The 17470-nt window shown below is 53.0% G+C and overlaps 2 protein-coding genes across 6 annotated transcripts; both read left to right on the forward strand.

Moving 5' to 3' along the window:
- Positions 1 to 126: 126 nt before the first annotated feature.
- LOC308502800 (prolyl 3-hydroxylase 3) lies at positions 127 to 9885 on the forward strand. 4 transcript variants are annotated; one of them, XM_081061107.1, is made up of 15 exons: positions 127 to 714; positions 1640 to 1792; positions 2150 to 2351; positions 2435 to 2566; positions 3065 to 3201; positions 3912 to 4001; positions 4255 to 4307; positions 4435 to 4502; positions 4607 to 4731; positions 7190 to 7291; positions 7569 to 7719; positions 7959 to 8076; positions 8151 to 8226; positions 9031 to 9171; positions 9283 to 9670. In XM_081061107.1, the coding sequence occupies exons 1-15, from the start codon at positions 217 to 219 to the stop codon at positions 9535 to 9537; spliced, it is 2301 nt and encodes a 766-aa protein (XP_080917233.1). In that variant the 5' UTR covers positions 127 to 216; the 3' UTR covers positions 9538 to 9670. The 4 variants fall into 4 exon arrangements, with proteins under 4 accessions (XP_080917233.1, XP_080917235.1, XP_080917234.1 ...); XM_081061109.1 differs by having other exon boundaries at positions 128 to 450; XM_081061108.1 differs by having other exon boundaries at positions 129 to 714; positions 9327 to 9885.
- A 991-nt stretch (positions 9886 to 10876) lies between these two features.
- On the forward strand, positions 10877 to 17022 carry GNB3 (G protein subunit beta 3). 2 transcript variants are annotated; one of them, XM_081061130.1, is made up of 10 exons: positions 10877 to 11004; positions 11255 to 11341; positions 11603 to 11641; positions 12814 to 12920; positions 12999 to 13062; positions 13189 to 13351; positions 13455 to 13521; positions 13598 to 13799; positions 15339 to 15555; positions 16416 to 17022. In XM_081061130.1, the coding sequence occupies exons 2-10, from the start codon at positions 11285 to 11287 to the stop codon at positions 16520 to 16522; spliced, it is 1023 nt and encodes a 340-aa protein (XP_080917256.1). In that variant the 5' UTR covers positions 10877 to 11004; positions 11255 to 11284; the 3' UTR covers positions 16523 to 17022. The 2 variants fall into 2 exon arrangements, with proteins under 2 accessions (XP_080917256.1, XP_080917257.1); XM_081061131.1 differs by lacking the exons at positions 10877 to 11004; positions 11255 to 11341 and having other exon boundaries at positions 11551 to 11641; positions 13580 to 13799; positions 16416 to 17018.
- The last annotated feature ends 448 nt before the right edge of the window (positions 17023 to 17470 follow it).

Consider the following 17470-nt stretch of genomic DNA (forward strand, 5'->3'; position numbering starts at 1 on the left):
CTGCCAGGCTCCCGACTTTTCTCTCATATTGGCCTCTCGTAGGGTTGGGTCTCGGCCCCATCAGCTCTCTTTGGCCCCGCTCATTCATTCCTTCTCCCTTCCTGTCCTTCCTCCTCTTCATCTCTCCTTCCTTTCTCCTCCCTCTCCCTGCCCCCTTTCCTCTCTCCCTCTCTGCTCCCTCATTTCCCTTCGGCAGCCGCCGGCGGTTCGGGCACAATGCTCCGGCTCCTGCACTTGCTGCTGCTCCTGCTGCTGTTGCCTCCCCCCGGCACTCCGGAGCCCCCTGGCCTGGCCGCGCTCTCCCCGGGAGCATACCCCCAGGCCCCCGACTTGCTCTACGCTGACGGACTGCGCGCCTACGCGGCGGGGGCCTGGGCGTCGGCGGTGGCGCTGCTGCGGGAGGCGCTGCGGAGCCAGGCTGAGCTGGGCCGCATGCGGCGGGACTGCGGGGTGCGTTGTACCGCGGAGCCGGGGGCCGCTCTCCCCGCCGCGCCCCTCGACGTTCCAGGGCCTGATTCCCGGCCCCGCCTGGCGCCCGGGGCCTGGGAGCCGCTGTTACTCCGCGCAGCGCTGCGCCGCGCGGAATGTTTGAGCCACTGCGCGGCGCGGAGGCTGGGCCCCGGGGGCGCGGCGCGGCTCCGCGTGGGGAGCGCGCTGCGGGACGCCTTCCGCGGCCGGGAGCCCTACAACTACCTGCAGAGGGCCTACTACCAGGTGCGCCAGCCGCCGGGGCCGATTGCGGGGTTTGCTCCGACCCACGTCGCTGTCCTACTTGCGCTCCCCAGGAGAGGGCGGGATGCCAGCGCCCGGGCTCGGGTAGGGCTGTGGAGGGGCGGTCAACGGACCTCTCCTTATGAGTAGGTCCTTCCAAAATTGCATCCAGTATCCACTGAAGTCGCAGAAGGACAGCCTAAGGGAGAGTTCGAGCAAAGTTGGAATGGGGCGGAGGTGGGTCGTGAAGCGGGGTGGAAGTAGATCGAAAATGGAGGGAAGGGGCCTGAAATCTTAGTCGGTCTTACTGTGACTTCCTTGGGATGAAGCGGAGGGGGTAGACGTGAAGCCCACTGCTAGACGGGAAGTGTGGAGAAGGAGTTCAGTGAACCTTTGCTTGGGGCAGCACCGAGCTTAGGGAAGTTAAGAGCAGTGGGGTCAGGCGGAGAGCCGGGTGTCAGGGAGTGGGGTGGGAGGACAGTGGACACTGCGCAGCTACTAGGACGGTAGCTGTTGTCTACGTGGCTGTGTGTGTGCGGTGGGTGCTGGTCGCTCACCTAAGCTCAGGGTCCTAGAGACCTGCGGGTTTTGCTGGTCACTCAGGTCTCCCCCACATACCACCTCACTTAGTTATCACTTCCACCTTGTCTCTCAAACTGAGGCTCCTCTGCCCATATCCCACTGACTGCAAAGTCTTCAGACCCCCTTTCCTTAGCTGCCAGACTCCTGAGAGTCCCAATATAGTGGTGTCTAGGGGCTCTGGAGGTTGGGAGGTGGGCAGTTCAGACTGACAAGTCTTCCAGAAGGCCCTGGGGCAGTCCCAGGTGTGTGTCTCAGGTGGGGAGGCTGGGGAGGGGCAGAAGTCTGACAGAGGAAGTCAGTGCCATCACCTCAGGGCATTGACTTCCTCTTCTTTCCTGCTTCTCAGCTGAAGAAGTTGGACCTGGCAGCAGCTGCAGCTCACACCTTCTTTATAGCAAACCCCAAGCACCTGCAGATGCGGGAGGACATGGCTAAGTATAGACGGATGTCTGGGATTCGGCAGCAGAGCTTCCGGGACCTGGAGACACCCCCACACTGGGTGAGACCCTCAGCACGACCCCTGCCCCACCCCCAGCCATTCACTAGCAGGATACACAGGACTTCCTGGACTGTGGCCCTGTGTATCTTGGGCATCAGGAGATATGGTTACTGTCCTCAGTGACCCTGGATGGAGAGTCCTTCTCTGGGACTTAGTTTTCTTCCTGAGGAGCACTGAATTCCCATGCTCTACCATTCTGATTCTGAGGCCCGCTCCTGTCTTCCCCAAAGTGAAGTGGGACCTGGAGTCCATGCCCCAAATAAGGCTAACACCCTTCCTCCTCTTTTCATCTCCCAGTCTTGTTTGGCAACCCCTCCCCCAGGATCTCAGGTGACTGACCACTCTCCTCTCCAACAGGCAGCCTATGACTCGGGTCTGGAACTACTGGGGCGCCAGGAGGCAGGACTGGCACTGCCCAGGCTCGAGGAAGCCCTGAAGGAGAGCCTGGCCCAGATGGAGAGCTGCCGGGCTGGCTGTGAGGGGCCTGAGGAGCAGCAAAGAGACGAAGAGGAGGAGGAAGGAACTGGGAACCAGGGGGGCCTCTATGAGGCCATTGCAGGTAAGGAGCTGGGAGGTTGGCTGGTTCCTGGTGCCAGGGGGAGGAGCATGACAAGCTGAATGGCTCATGTGTGTCCTCTGCAGGGCACTGGATTCGGGTCCTGCAGTGCCGGCAGCGCTGTGTAGGAGACACAGCTACAAGGCCTGGACGCAGCTTCCCTGTCCCTGACTTCCTTCCCAGCCAGCTGAGGCGGCTGCATGAGGCCCATGCTCAGGGTCAGTTGGGGAAGGGTCAGATCTGGGGGGGGTGATGGGTTGGAAACATGGAAAGTGAAGTTTTGTTTCTAATGGTATCTTGAGCCCTGTCTCTCCATCCCTCCCATCTGTCTCCGGATCTATTGTTGGTTAGGGCTTCAAGGGGACCATCACTTCCAGAGGACTCTAACTTGCTTTCCTGTGGCATCATTGTGGAAAGCTCAGGAGATGGGTCACAGGGCTCCTCTGTCTTTGCTGCTTCTCACTTTCCTTTGTTTTCTCTCCTCTACCTCCTCTTTGAACTCTGCCCATTCAGCTCATGTATGTTTGAGGAAGCTGTAGAAAGAAACACTGGAGGAGCACGTTTGCCAGGAGGATGGGGTCTTTGGAGTTGGTTGCCATTGGGAGAAAACCTTTTCTGGCTCTGCCTCTGTCCTACCTGTCATCACTGCCTCTGCCCAGGGAACATGGCTGTTCTCGGTCTGTGTGCCCCATCCTACCCTATTGCTCTATCTCCAGTGGGGAATTTGTCCCAGGCTATGGAAAATGTCCTGAGTGTCCTGTTGTTCTACCCGGAGGATGAGGCAGCCAAAGAAGCTCTGAACCAGTACCAGGCCCAGCTGGGGGAGCCAAGACCTGGCATTGGGCCAAGAGAGGTAAACCCCCCCACACACTTAGCCTGTGAGGTAGCCCTAAATAAAAAAATATATCTGCAGTAACCTGGATCCTGCCCCCCATTCTGGCTTAAACACTCTACTGTGTTTCCCCAAAAATAAGACCTAGCTGGACAATGAACTCTAATGCATCTTTAGGAACAAAAATTAATATAAGATTTTTAAATTTAATATAATATATTAATATATTACTATAAAATAAGAGCAGGTCTATGATATGATATGATATGATATGATATGATATGATATGATATATGATATGATAATACCGGGTCTTATATTAATTTTTGCTCCAAAAGACTCATTAGAGCTGATTGTCTGGCTAGGTTTTATTTTCGGGGGAACACGGTGGTCACCAGAGGCAACCCCAAGTCCAGTATTGACTTGTCTCCACCCCCTGCTCCCCACTTCAGACTGGACTTCTTAGTTCACGCACCAGTCTATCCCTGTTCCCTGAAACTCACCCCTACCTGCTTCTACCCTGTGCACACACTCCTCCTCCACTTTGAGCCCAGATTACTTGAAGCTGCTGAGGGAGGAAAGTTGAATGGAGAGGGAGGCGCAGTGAAGTGTTTCAGCGGCGTGTAGACTGTTCTCCAGAATCTGGGGCTACCCTGCTGTCCTTCAGCCTTTACTTCCCTGCCCCACTTAACTTCTCCTTGTCTTACCACCTGCTGTCCACCCCACCTCAGGACATCCGGCAATATGTCCTTCGATCCCTGGGGGAGAAGAGACAACTCTACTATGCCATGGAGCACCTGGGGACCAGCTTCAAGGATCCTGTGAGTAACTCCACTTCTTTCCATCCCACTTCTATGCATAAAGTGCTAAGAATAGCACCTGTCAAATAGTGCTCCGTGAGTTGTTTTTGTTTTGTTGTTGTTATATTATTACAGAGTTTGGTCCAGCTCCCAGGGGTTTTGCCACCTCTACCTTGCCCTGTGGAAATAGGAGAACCTTAATGTGGTAGTTTAGTCTAACGTCAGGGTTTAGGGCTGGACTTAGTGGGTGATGGTGCTTTTCTTGACTGTTCAGGATCCCTGGACCCCAACAGCTTTCATCCCGGAGAGGCTTAGAGAAAAGCTCAGGTAGGAGATGCCTGTGGTGGGAAGGGCCTGAGCTGGAAGGTGACAGACAGGGTCCTGGGAGGCTGGGCTGGGGAAGATGAATCTGGACTGGTCAGTGCATCCACTGAGCATTTCTCTCACCCCTGAGAGAGGATCAAGAGCAGCGGCCTTGGGACCAGGAGCCTCCACAGCCGAAGCCCTTGACTGACTGGAAGGGTAAGTTCCTGGGAGAGCAGGAGACAGGGCCTGATAGCTGGGGCTACTGCTGGGCCTTCATTTAGGGGCCCTCAATCCCCTCGGACTTGCCCCTTCCCCTGCAGATGTCCTCCTCCTGGAGGGAGTAACCCTGACCCAGGATGCGAGACAGCTGAATGGGTCTGAGCGAGCAGTGCTGGATGGTCTGCTCACCCCAGCTGAGTGTGGGGTGCTGCTGCAGCTAGCCAAGGTAAGAAGACCGATGAGTTAAGTGGCATAGTTGGCTAGTAAGGGACCCTTAGGCACAGCTGCCTGCTCCCTTGCTCTTGGCCTGGACTGCCCTCTCTGATTCTCCAGAGGGGACTTACCACTGCCTTACTGCTGTGGGCAAATTCCTTTTTCTCTCAACTTAGAGGGTGTGGGGTGGACATTCTTCACAAAGGAATTTTGCTAGAAATTTACAGGAAGGACAAAACAAAAAAAATCATAAAGACATAAAAAGAAGTGTGAGTATGCAGGTGAGGATTCTTTGGAGTTTCATTATTGGCTGGTGGATGGCTCAGCGGACACACAGGCTTCTTTTCCCATCCATTACGTCCCATCCTAGTTTGGGGTTGAATGATCCATATTCACCAGGTTGAGTCTGCCATTTTATGAAGCTTCAGTCCTCATTCTAGGCTAGTGTTCCTTGAACACACACTGTTTGAGTACCTGCTGTATACTCGAAGCGTCTAGATTTCAGGGAGAGGTAGATGAACACAGATCCTGCATTTGGGAACTCACTGTAGAAAGAAGGAATCAGATGTGGAGACACATTATTAGAGTGGGTAGTAAGTTTGATAAAAGAAGTATGTCCTCCTCCAAATAGAAGCTCCAAAATGCAAAGTCCTCGAAGTTTTGGGTGGGGGGTAGCATTTGAGGTCAATCTTAAGGATGAGTTAACCAGGCAGAGAAGGGGAGGAGAGGCAGGCTATGAGGATATTCTGGGAATTGTAGTGGAGCACAGGGGTTAAGAGCATGGGTCAGCCCTACCAATGACTACCTGTGTGACCTTGGGCAATGTTTTTTGACATCTCTGAGCCTAGTTTCCTCATCTATAAAATGGGCTAAATACAGTGGTTTTGTCATAGGGTCATTGTGAGGATTAAATGAATTAGAGCATAATTAGGTCTTAGAAGAGTATAGAAAGTGCTCAGTATTAGCTGTCACTATTATCATCAGGCTGTATGTTATCCAGAGGTGATATAGGACAGAGACCCAGAAGTAGAGGCACAGGAGAGATGGTGAAGGGCCTTCTGTACCCTACCAAGGAGTTTGGACTTTATTTGTAGATGGTGGACGGCTTATTGAAGGATTTAGGAGGGGTTGACTTTCGTGTTCCTGTAGAACCTCCAAGTGTAGAGTCTGGAGTCACCAGCATACTGTACAGCATACTGTACGACTGGTAGATCCCTCTAGTGGTAATGTGGAGAATACAATGAGAGAGGAAAGTAAGGGGGAGACCCTGGGGTGATGCAAAAGTGTCCTTATTTCAAGGAAGTGAAGAGAGGGGGACAGGTGAGAAATATTTAGAAAATCAAAGGTGGAGAAGTTAAGAACTAAATCTGTGTGGAAGATTATGAAAGAATTGCATCAAGGGTAACTCCCAAGTATCAGACCTTTATTAAACTCATTCTGGCCTCAGGACCTTTGCACGTGCTGTTTCTACTGGCTGGAACATTTTTTTCTCTCAGATATTTAAGTGGCTCTTTTATATCATTTGATTTCAACTCAGATTGTCACCTCGTCAATTAGCTGTCCTCTAGCCCTTGCCTGGGCGTTCTCAAGGTTGTAGCCCTGTTTTTATTTTTTTCATGACACTTATCTGAATTGATCTGGTTCGATGAACACTTCGATGGGCTCACGGTTTGTTTATGTATTATCTGAAAATATAAACCCCATCAAAGCAGGGACCTTTTCATGTTCACAGTTTTGTCCCTAGTGCCTAGAACAGTGCCTGGAACATAGTAGGTGCTCAGTACAAATTTATTGAATGAATTAATACAAGAATAGAAGTTTAGATGGCTTGGGTCACATGGTGGCCTCTCACAGATGAGGTTTATATATGGGGTAACTAAGTAGTGATACTTTAACTGAGTTTCAAAAAGCAGACAGAAGAATAGGTGTCAGGACAGGCACATCCAAATACCAGGAGAGCCCCGGGTGATAACGGTCGTGTAGGTGGTTGTGTTATTAGGACAATGCATCAAGGGTTCTCACATTCTCCAAGAGTGTGTCAAGTGGGAAGATGTCAGAGAGAGATACCTACCTCAGTTGGACCTGGCCTATCAAACTTCCTGCTGGGGTCCTGTTTCCAGAAGGACTCCTCTATTCTTGGCTCATCAGTGATGAATGATCAAGCCCTTCCTGCACCCCTTTTCCTGCTGTCCTTATACCCTCAGAGGTTCTTTCCCCACTGTAGAACATTCTCCAGAGTTCTGTACACAGGCCCCTCAGCAAGTGGGATTCCATATCTTTACCAGAGAGTGACAATATAGACATGAAGATAGTCATTCTCTGAGGAAGGGCAGTAGCTCATGAAAAGGAGCCACCAGAGAACTCTGTTCCAGGAAATGGGAGGGTTGGAGGGAAGGTCTTGTAACCCTGTGGGCAGTGAGGTGGGAGACAGCCCAGGGCCAAAGGCTACAGTCAACTCCCTCCCTATTTAGGATGCAGCTGAGGCTGGAGCCAGGTCTGGCTATCGGGGCCGCCGCTCCCCTCACACCCCCCACGAACACTTCGATGGGCTCACGGTGCTCAAGGCTGCACAGGTGAGAGAGGAGGCACCCATGGCCTGGTCTGATGAAGAAGAGGGCACGCAGGAGGCTGGATACCTGGGCTTGGGCTTCTGTGGAGGGGCTCTCCTAGGATTGAGAGTCCTTGAGTGCTCTGCCCAGGGTTGAGGAGGGGGTTGTTCTGAGACCTGAGGGCCTGGGATATTGTCATGGAGCCAGTTGGGACTGATGGACAGAACTGGCTGCTGAGAGACTCCAAACTCACCCTTCCATTGCCTCCCTCCTCTCTTGCCCTTCATTCCACTGCCTACAGTTGGCCCGGGCTGGGGCTGTGGGCGCTCAGGGCGCTAAGCTGCTTCTGGAGGTGAGCGAACGTGTGCGGACCTTGACTCAGGCCTACTTCTCCCCGGAAAGGCCCCTGCATCTCTCTTTCACCCACCTGGTGTGCCGAAGTGCCATCGAAGGTAGCCGTCAAGCCCCTACTGCTCCTCCCCAACCTCGGGCCCCTATGGGGTACTGCACACCCTCAGCATCCCCAAACTGTGTGGAGTCATCCTCACTCCTGAGAGACTCTGACTCCCTTTCCCAGGTGGAGGCCTGGCCTCTCTGCCCAGCTGTGACTCCCGAGCTGCAGCGTGGGTGTGGATGGTGGTGGGTGGGCATGGGGGCACAGAGGCATTCACCAGGACGCTTTGCTTCCTAGGGGAGCAAGAGCAGCGCATGGACCTGAGTCATCCAGTGCATGCCGACAATTGCATCCTGGACCCTGACACCGGAGAGTGCTGGCGGGAGCCCCCAGCCTATACCTATCGAGATTATAGGTGGGCAGCCCCTCCAGAGGTCAGGTAGGTGGGCCTGGGTTGGGATCTTACTGCCTCCTGTCTTCTTCTCCCAGTGGACTCCTCTACCTCAACGATGACTTCCAGGGTGGAGACTTGTTCTTCACAGAGCCCAACGCCCTTACTGTCAGGGTAAGTGGGGGGTGGGGTGGGGTAGGGGTTGGGACAAGGAGTCCAGCTGTAGGCTCAGGATTCAAAACAGAAGGTTCCCAGAGGCAAATGCAGGGAAATGGCTGGGGCCACCTTAACCCTTTCCTTTCCTGGCCTCCCCAGCCCTCTCCATCGCTTGTTCAGGGGCTCTCCTAGCAGAGGTTGACTAGGAGATCTCAAAGTGGCCCCTCCAGACCCTGCCTTCAGTGTTTGCCTCATCTCCTAAAAAAGGGTGGGTGAGCACAGGACCCAAAGTCCCTATTCCAGGTAGAAATTAGGGGTTAGAATTGGGTAGGAGGAGAGGAGCAGTGATTTCTCATTGTCTATTGCTCTGTCTTAACCAACTCCTCCTTCTCTGCTTATCACCATCAGCTACCTATAACCCAAGCCCTACTTGGGGTAGAAAACTGTGCCCAAGATCCTTATCCCCAGTATCGAGAGTCTGGTCCTGAGCTCATTTCCTTAGATTGCTTTACACCCAGTTCAAAGGATAGACAGGAAAAGTCAAGGCATGGGGTTGGGGTGGGGAGTGGAACCAACAGAAAACCCTTGATGGAGGCACCTTCTCCCTTTGGCTCTAAATCTTCTGTCTTCAGTCTGGCATTTGTGTTTCCCAAATGGAGGCCAATTTCCTATTTCCCCCAAGATGGTCCCTGAATTAAGGAGTGGGAAATGATGGACAAGAGAGCTGACCTTTCAGTGCCCCCTGCCCCATCCTGTTCTGACAGTCAGGGCCAAGTTCTCTGAGGGTCTGTCCTTAGAGCTGAACCTGCCCTCATCCCTTAGGCTCAGGTTCGTCCTCGCTGCGGGCGCCTTGTGGCCTTCAGCTCTGGTGGGGAGAATCCCCATGGTGTGTGGGCCGTGACGCGGGGCCGGCGCTGTGCCCTGGCATTGTGGCACACATGGGCATCTGAGCACAAGGAGCAGGTGAGGAGGAGCAGGAATAGGAAGTGATGTCTCTCCTAGTGTGTGAAGCGTGGGCAGGCTGATGGGTGAGGGGCAGGAGCTGAGATGACTCAGGGAGGGTCCTTGGGGCAGGGTGGATGCAGGGTATTGGGCCAGACCGACCTCCCACCTCCCAGGAGTGGACAGAAGCCAAAGAGCTGCTGCAGGAGCCAGAGGAAAAGGAGGACGAGGAAGAGGAGAAAGAAATGCCCAGCAGAGACCCTTCCCCAGAGCCTCCCAGCCACAGACTTCAGCGGGTCCAGGACAAATCTGAGAAACCGCCTCGGGTCCGAGAGGAGCTGTGAGGGGCTAGCCAGCTCCTTGGGGATGTGGCCACTTGACTTATAAAGGGCTGCCTTGATGCCAGGGCCCACAAGAAGCTCCCATGTGACAGAAGCAGAACAGTGAGCTCTCTGTCCCTGTATCCCTACTATTTTGGGGATCACAAGGGCCATCCAAACCTGGTCTCAGAGGACACTGCACAGACCAGCCTAGAGCTCACCAGGTCTGGGGAGCCAGGCTTGGCCCCAGCTGATGGACCTCTGGCCCTAGGACTGACAGAAGACATGATGCCTCCCTGGAAAGAAATGGCAGGGGGTAGGATCTGACTGCTTCAAATGAGGAGGATGAGGGAAGAATAATAACCCCACTGCCTTCTCCCAGCCTGTCAATAAAGGATGAGAAGATCCCTCAGCCAGGGCCTGTCAAGTGTGTCCGTTTCTGTGGCGGTTGGAGGTGGGAGTGGCTATGGCTGGCCTGGGAGGAGACAGGTGTCTTCTGGCCTCCCAGAGGCAGGGCCACTGGAGCCTGTGATTTGTCAGGGAAATCTCAGCCACCTGCTCCCCTCATGCAAATGAACCCAAACCCCTGACAGCTGCTCCTTGGGCCTCCAACTCTAAGCCCTATCTTCCCTCTGAGCTTGGCCAAGACTTAGGGCAGCCTGAGCCTTCTGATTCCTGCCTTCACAGCTCCAGCAGGACTCCGTGAGTCATGGGGGCAAGAAGTGGGCCAAAGCCCAGATGGGAGCGGGAGATTGGGTTGCCCGCCACTTACAGTGCTTTCTCCATCCAGGGTAGGGGCAGGCCCGTACCTCCCCTCCCTCCGTTCCCCCCTCTCCCAGGATCAGACCCGGGGGCAGCTGGTTGGGGTTTGTTGGGAAGAAGGATTATCCAGATCAGTCTCTTCTAATCTCCCTGTATTCACCAGAACCCTCTTCCCCCACCATCCTGAGCTAAGGGACAGTTTTGGGTATTGACTATGGGCCGTCTCTCACCCTCCTATTCTGGCTATTGGACCGGTTGCTAGGTAAGCCCTGACCGCCAAGATCATCGCCATTGGTGGGGGCCGGGGCCTGAGGGGGTGCTGCAGCTATAGTGGCTATGGCTCCCAAACCCCAACCCTTAATCCTCACAGCTTTGTTCTAATCCCATGGGGCCTGAGGCTCTTCTCTGCCTGCAGAGAGACCTAGCAGGGAAGCACCCCTTCTACCCCTCCTTCTCCTAGGGCTTGTTGGGGGCTGCTTCTCTATAGCCCCACACTCCTGCTCCTTCCCCTCCCCCAGGCTGGGCCCAAGTCTCTGGAAGCCACACACCTCTCTCCCTGTCCCCTTCCCCCTCCCCTGCCAGCTGATTTCATTGGTCCTACCCTTCCCTGTCAGTGCCCTCTCCCCCGCCCTCCCCAGAGTGGGGCCAGGCCAGGCCAGCTCCTCTGGCAGCAGAGCCGGGGCAGGTGACAGGCTGGCCTCGCAGCTGAGGGAGTGAGGAGACGCCTGGGAATCAGAGCTGGAAACCTGTGAGAGGTCCAGTCAAAGTCCAAGTAAGAGGGAGCTGGCCTGGTTCCGTGTTCTGGGGTTGGGGTCTGCAGGGAGGGCTCGGGCAGCGCTGGGGCTGGCTGCACAGGACACCAAACTTGGAGGGGCTAGTGGGGGGGGCGGTGCAGTCCACCTAGTCATTTCCCTGTTGCTTGGAGTGAGCTCCAGCCCTCATGGCAAGTGTGATGCGGGGTGTGAAGGACAGAAGCATGGCCTGCTGGGGAGCCCCCTACATCTATCTCATGTTCCTGGCAGGAGCTGGAACTACCCCTCAACCTGTCAGCCATGGGGGAGATGGAGCAGCTGCGGCAGGAAGCGGAGCAGCTCAAGAAGCAGATTGCAGTAACCCCAGAACCTTTCCTCTGGGGACCCCAGAAAACTTGGAACTGGGGACATGAGGAAGTGTGGCCTGGGGGGAAGGAGGCTGGGTTTGCTCTTGAGTGACACCTTAGAGACCCCTGACCTGGAAGTGACCAGAGACTTTCTGAAATTGGATCTCATATTTGAGATGTCCCCAAATTGCACAGCCCCAAGCCCACCTGCCTCAGAGGCCCATGAACCCGCCACCTTCCTTCCCTATCCTGATGTCTGCTTTTCCCCCAGGATGCCAGGAAAGCCTGTGCTGACATTACTCTGGCAGAGGTGAGACTCCTGTGCCCCGAGGCAGGGTCTGAGGGGAGAGGAGGGGAGGGGAGCTCCCTGACCAGCCCAAGCTTTAGTACAGCATGTCCTTAGAATGAGGAATGGCATTATTTCAACAAACAGTGAGACCTTTTCTGGACCAGGCACCATATTGGAGGCACCATACTGGCAGTTAAGGACAAGATGCTGTCTTTATCCTTGTCTGTAAAACAAGAGTGATTACACCCTCTCACCTCGCAGGGTGTAAATCACTAAGCCCTAGAGACCCTACAGTTACTACTTGTCTAATGCTGTACTTCATTAATTCTGAGATGCACATTTTTTCATATTTTGACATTTCTGAAATCAAGATGCATCAAACACTAGATGATGTCTTACAATGAAAATTGGCAGCATTTTTCTTAGTGATACATAGAAGAATGGTGCTTCTTAGTGTTGGTGGCATCTTAGATGGCATTAAATATCTAGTAATAAGAGTAAGCATTTCCTAACACCATGAGCTAGACATTGGGGCTAAGTTGCTTAAATACATAATTCCATTTAATTTTAATGACAACCCTATAAGGTAGGTGCTATAAACATTTGATAGATGAGAAAATAGGCTCAGAGAATAATTTGTAACTTGTCCAATATAACAAAGCAGGGAAATGGCAAGTGAAGTCTATTGGTCCTGGAGCCTCAGCCTAAGTCTAGAAGCTGGATAGAGTTTAAGGCACATAGGATCACAAATTTCAGGACTTCAAGGTCATGGTGATACCTTAGGTACCAAGTTAAAGAATTGGCCATGCGGCAGAGAGTAAATTGCAGGCTCCTAGGGTGTTGGAATGATTGAATGAATCTCTTCCCAAGTTCGTGTTCGCTGACTACGTTGGCATCTTGAAATTGGTTATGGTGGGAGAATTACAGCATAGAAATCACCCTCCCTCCTCTCTCCATTCTCCCTCATTCCCCATTGGAGAGGTGGTTGTTAAACACTTAACAACGTGCCACTGGCCATGCATGTGGCTGTCTCCCACATCAACCTAAGCCACTCCAGGGCAGGGACTTATTTCTCTAAGGCTGGGGCCTTTCAGCCTGGCATGGAACTGAAACTTGTACAGATTGGTGGCTGGGACACTGACCTCTGGGCATGTACCATGCTCACCTGATTTCTAATGCCCCCTTTTTGGCAGCTGGTATCTGGCCTAGAGGTCGTGGGACGAGTCCAGATGCGGACGCGGCGGACATTAAGGGGACACCTGGCCAAGATCTATGCCATGCACTGGGCCACTGATTCCAAGTGAGGCTTGAGAGGTGCCCGGAGGGGAGGGGCAGCAGGAAGGAGAGGCTTGGGTGACATGGGGTGTCCTCTTCCTAGGCTGCTGGTAAGTGCCTCGCAAGATGGGAAGCTGATTGTGTGGGACACCTACTCCACCAATAAGGTACCAGCCCTGCCTCCATCCCCCCATCATCCCGTCCTTCCTTGGGGGCTTTATGCCTGTCCACCTGCCCTCCCCACTTGGGAGCTCAGCCCAGGTCCTTCCTCTGCCCACCCTGCCCTCCTGCAGGTGCATGCCATCCCGCTGCGCTCCTCCTGGGTTATGACCTGTGCCTATGCCCCGTCAGGGAACTTTGTGGCATGTGGGGGGCTGGACAACATGTGTTCCATCTACAGCCTCAAATCCCGTGAGGGCAATGTCAAGGTCAGCAGGGAGCTCTCTGCTCACACAGGTGAGAAACCCTTTCTTCCAATTCTGTTCCGAGGGGCCCTGGGAAGCCCCTGGCCTGGTCGGTTGTGCCTCGGCAATGAGGGCACTGTCCTAACCACCCCCAGGTTATCTCTCCTGCTGCCGCTTCCTAGACGACAACAACATTGTGACCAGCTCAGGGGACACCACGTGGTGAGTGCTGGGTGCTGGGCTCCAGAGGCAGTTCTGTCCTGGCCTTTCTGTGTGACAGCCTCTCCTCATCCGGCAGTGCTCTGTGGGATATTGAGACCGGGCAGCAGAAGACTGTGTTTGTGGGACACACGGGGGACTGCATGAGCCTGGCTGTGTCTCCTGACTTCAAATTCTTCATTTCGGGGGCCTGTGATGCCAGCGCCAAGCTCTGGGATGTGCGGGAGGGGACCTGCAGGCAGACTTTCACTGGCCATGAGTCGGACATCAATGCTATCTGTGTGAGTCCCCTCTGTGTTCTAACTCCCAGGACCATCTCACCCCACCCTCCAACACACACATCCTTTACCTCTCCCAGAGCTCTCCACCCATTTCTTCTTAACTTTCCACTTTGAAATAATTTCACCTAACAGAAAAGTTGTTAGAGTAACGAAAAGATTCCCATCTACCCTTTACCCATTCACTATTAACGTTTTATCACATTTGCTTTATCATTCTTTCTCTGTAGAGGGAGGGATGGAGGGATGGCTAGATGTATGGAGGGATGGCTAAACACATACACTTCGATGTAGATATACATTTTGTTGATATTTTTTTCCTTGGGTCTTTTGAGAGTAAATTGCAGACATCATGACACTTTACCCCTTAAATACTTAAGTGTATATTTCCTAAAAATAAGGCTATTCTCTTACATAGCTACAGTGTAATTTTTTTTAAAGATCTCAATGTTTTCTGTTTTTTTTTTTTTTAAATATTTTTATTGGGGAATATTGGGGAACAGGGGGGTTTTCCAGGGCCCATCAACTCCAAGTAGTGGTCCTTCAATCTAGTTGTAGAGGGCACAGTTCAGCTCTAAGTCCAGTCACCATTTTCAATTTTAGTTGCAGGGGGCACAGCCCACCATCCCATGCAGAAATTAAACTGGCAACCTTGTTGAGAGCTTGCACTCTAACCAAATGAGTCATCGGCCACCCGGCCACCCCTCCGGCAGCTCAGCAGCAGCTTGTTATCTTCAATCTAGTTGTGGAGGGTGCAGCTCACTGGCCCATGTGGGAATCGAACCGGCAATCCTGGTGTTCAGAGCTCGCGCTGTAACCAACTGAGCCATCTGGCTGCCCCTACAGTGTAATTCTTAAAACCAGGAAATTTAATATTGACACAGTACTATAGTCTACAGTTTATATTCACATCTCACCAACTATCTCAAAAGTGTCCTTAATAGCAGTGTGTTTTGTGTGGTTTTTTTTTCTGCCAGGAACATGTATTGCATTTTTTGGCCACATCTTGATTTCCTTTAAACTGGAACTGTTTTCCTACCATTCTTTGTCTTTTATGACATTGACATTTTTGAAGAGTACAAACCAATTTTCTGTCGACTTTGTATTTGAGTTGATCTGACATTTCCTCGTGATGAGATTCAGGTTATGCATTTGTACGTGGCCCTGCTCCTACACACTCTGATCCAGCCGACTGTAGTTGGAAGAGTCTGGGACAACCTCCGCCTTTCTGGCCACGTGACTCTGAGCAAGCTGTCTGCCCTCCCTCAGCCTTGTGGGAATAATGTATGCCGGTAACACTGTCATGAGGAGCAAGCGAAGGGTATAGGGGAGCCACCGGTGTGCAGCTGATGCATGATAAATGTCAGCCCTGCAGAGTGATGCTGCAGCCATTTCCCACTGCAGGCCAGGGAAGGGTCAGGCAGGGAGGGCTCAGCAAAACTGCCTGCCCTGGCGCTACCAGGGCAAGAGCCAGGCAGAAGGCAGGTGAGGCAGCAGCTGCCCAGGTCTGAGTCCTGACCCTCTTGCCACCTGTGCCCTCAGTTCTTCCCCAATGGAGAGGCCATCTGCACTGGCTCGGACGATGCGTCCTGCCGTCTGTTTGACCTGCGGGCAGACCAGGAGCTGACTGCCTACTCCCACGACAGCATCATCTGTGGCATCACGTCTGTGGCCTTCTCTCTCAGCGGCCGCCTGCTCTTCGCAGGCTATGATGACTTCAACTGCAATGTCTGGGACTCCATGAAGGGCGAGCGTGTGGGTAAGGGCCAGCACCCCTCTACTGTCACCTCAACTGAAAGGACCCTCCGGCCAGCTCCCCTTGTGGGGATCCTCTTATTGCCGTTCCCTAATTACTAGATACCTCTGAGCTCTACCCCTAGAATCCAGTCCCTCTTGGTTCTCAGTGTAGGACCATCTTCTCTCAAAGAAAAGTTGCTCTAAGGTGTACTTCTCTCCCACCCGATGCCAAAGGAGCTCCCGCAGGTTATCTCCAGATCTGAGGACCTTGAATGTTCAGTCAGGTCTGGCTTTCAGGGGCATCTGCTGAAGGAAAGGGCAGGCTCATGGAACTAGGCAATGAATAGAATCAACATGCAGAATTACCTGAGGCCCTGACCCCAGCCTAGGGGCTTATCTAGGACCAGCCTGGTGTGAAGTTGAATCAGATAGTGTGGCCTCTTCTCTTGGGAGAGGCCAGGTGCTGAATGAAGTTAACACAGGCTAGAGTCAGGATCCAAATTCTAATTTTGTGGCTTCCTTTCTGAGTGCCCTTGCGCAAGTCACTTCTTTTTGGGCTCAGTCTCTTCATTTGGAAGCAAAGGAACAACGTGACGGGGTTACCATCCCCATTTTCCAGCACTCATCAAGGTGCTCCCTGCTGTTCTCATAGCACACGGACATTTCCAACCTTTCCCTCCCTCCCCACTTCATGTTGTTGACAGAGAGATTGGCCTCAAGAGAACACCATTGCTTAGGGCTAATCCTCTTTTAGTCTTCCAGTCTCCACCAGGGGCTGCAGAGTCAAGCCCTGCTACCTTACCTAGGATTCCTGTGTGTGCACACACGCTTCCTGCCAAATCAGCACAAGGAGACAGGCTGACTCCTCTCCCTTTTCCTCAGGCATCCTCTCTGGCCATGACAACAGGGTCAGCTGCCTGGGGGTCACAGCTGATGGGATGGCGGTGGCCACTGGTTCCTGGGACAGCTTCCTCAAAATCTGGAACTGAGGAGGCTGGAGGCCATGAAGACACTCAGCTGCCTCCTCCCATGCCCAATTTCTTTAAAATTCCTTTAAAGGCTTTCTCCTCTACACCCTAGCTCCTCTGCCATTCCCAGTAAGCTTTCTCCTTTGAGGACAGTGGGGAACATGGGGGTTGTGCCTTTGGGAGGCAGCATCAGGGACATAGGGGCAGAGAATGGCCCCATCTCCTCCCATTGCCTCCCCTCTCCATAGTCCTAACAGCTTCTCCCATAAAGAGAAGGACAGCTGAACCCTCCCAGCCCTTGGCAGGCCCAGTAGTCTTCCAGTATAAGGCCCTAGGCCCTAGGATTCCTCCCTTAGAACTACTACCTTTGTCCAGACTTGGGGTGGCCCAGGGTATAGCCCCGTGACTATGGCTCTGGCACCACCAAAGTCCTGGCCCCCTTCTCCTTCATGCTTTCTCCTTTTTCTACCTTCTTTTTCTCTCCTAAAGCACCTGCAATAAAATAAATATCCCTGGTATATCTGTGATGTTTGGCTTCCATCCTACTTCTGTTCCAAAAGGATTCATTTCCCACTTTAGTAATAAAGTATTATAGGCGCAGTGATAAAGGTTGGGTACCAGACAGCTTGTGGGCAGAAAGTAGAGTGGAGGCAGAAGCCCAAGCCTTGTGGAGAAGACCTGAGCTGGGTCAGGAGAGAAGGTATCCACCACGTGGCTGGGAGCATGTGCACAGCAGTTCACTACAGCCTGCCTATGGTGCGTATGTGTGTGTTTGTACAAGAGGGTCATGTTGAAAAGGAATCAGATTATAAAAGGCCTTGAATACCAGGCTGCAGTCTAGAATTGATCCTAAGGGCAATGGGAACCATTAAAAAGTTTGAGCAGAGTAGTAATTTGATCAGCTATGCTTCTCAGAAAGACGGCCCTAGCAGTAGTGTAGGTTGATGAAATGGAGGGAGGGGAGACAGA

The sequence above is a fragment of the Rhinolophus hipposideros genome (genome assembly GCF_964194185.1).
Source record: "Rhinolophus hipposideros genome assembly, chromosome: 9".
NCBI lineage: Eukaryota > Metazoa > Chordata > Mammalia > Chiroptera > Rhinolophidae > Rhinolophus > Rhinolophus hipposideros.

Bases quoted from the DNA above. Each gene is read 5' to 3' on its own strand.
- LOC308502800 (XM_081061107.1), top strand. From the start codon at position 217: ATGCTCCGGCTCCTGCACTTGCTGCTGCTCCTGCTGCTGTTGCCTCCC. The intron at 2,352-2,434 runs GTAAGGAGCTGG...TGTCCTCTGCAG, and splicing joins CCTCTATGAGGCCATTGCAG to GGCACTGGATTCGGGTCCTG. The intron at 8,077-8,150 runs GTGGGCAGCCCC...TTCTTCTCCCAG, and splicing joins TATACCTATCGAGATTATAG to TGGACTCCTCTACCTCAACG.
- GNB3 (XM_081061130.1), top strand. From the start codon at position 11,285: ATGGGGGAGATGGAGCAGCTGCGGCAGGAAGCGGAGCAGCTCAAGAAG. The intron at 12,921-12,998 runs GTGAGGCTTGAG...TCCTCTTCCTAG, and splicing joins CACTGGGCCACTGATTCCAA to GCTGCTGGTAAGTGCCTCGC. The intron at 13,063-13,188 runs GTACCAGCCCTG...GCCCTCCTGCAG, and splicing joins ACACCTACTCCACCAATAAG to GTGCATGCCATCCCGCTGCG.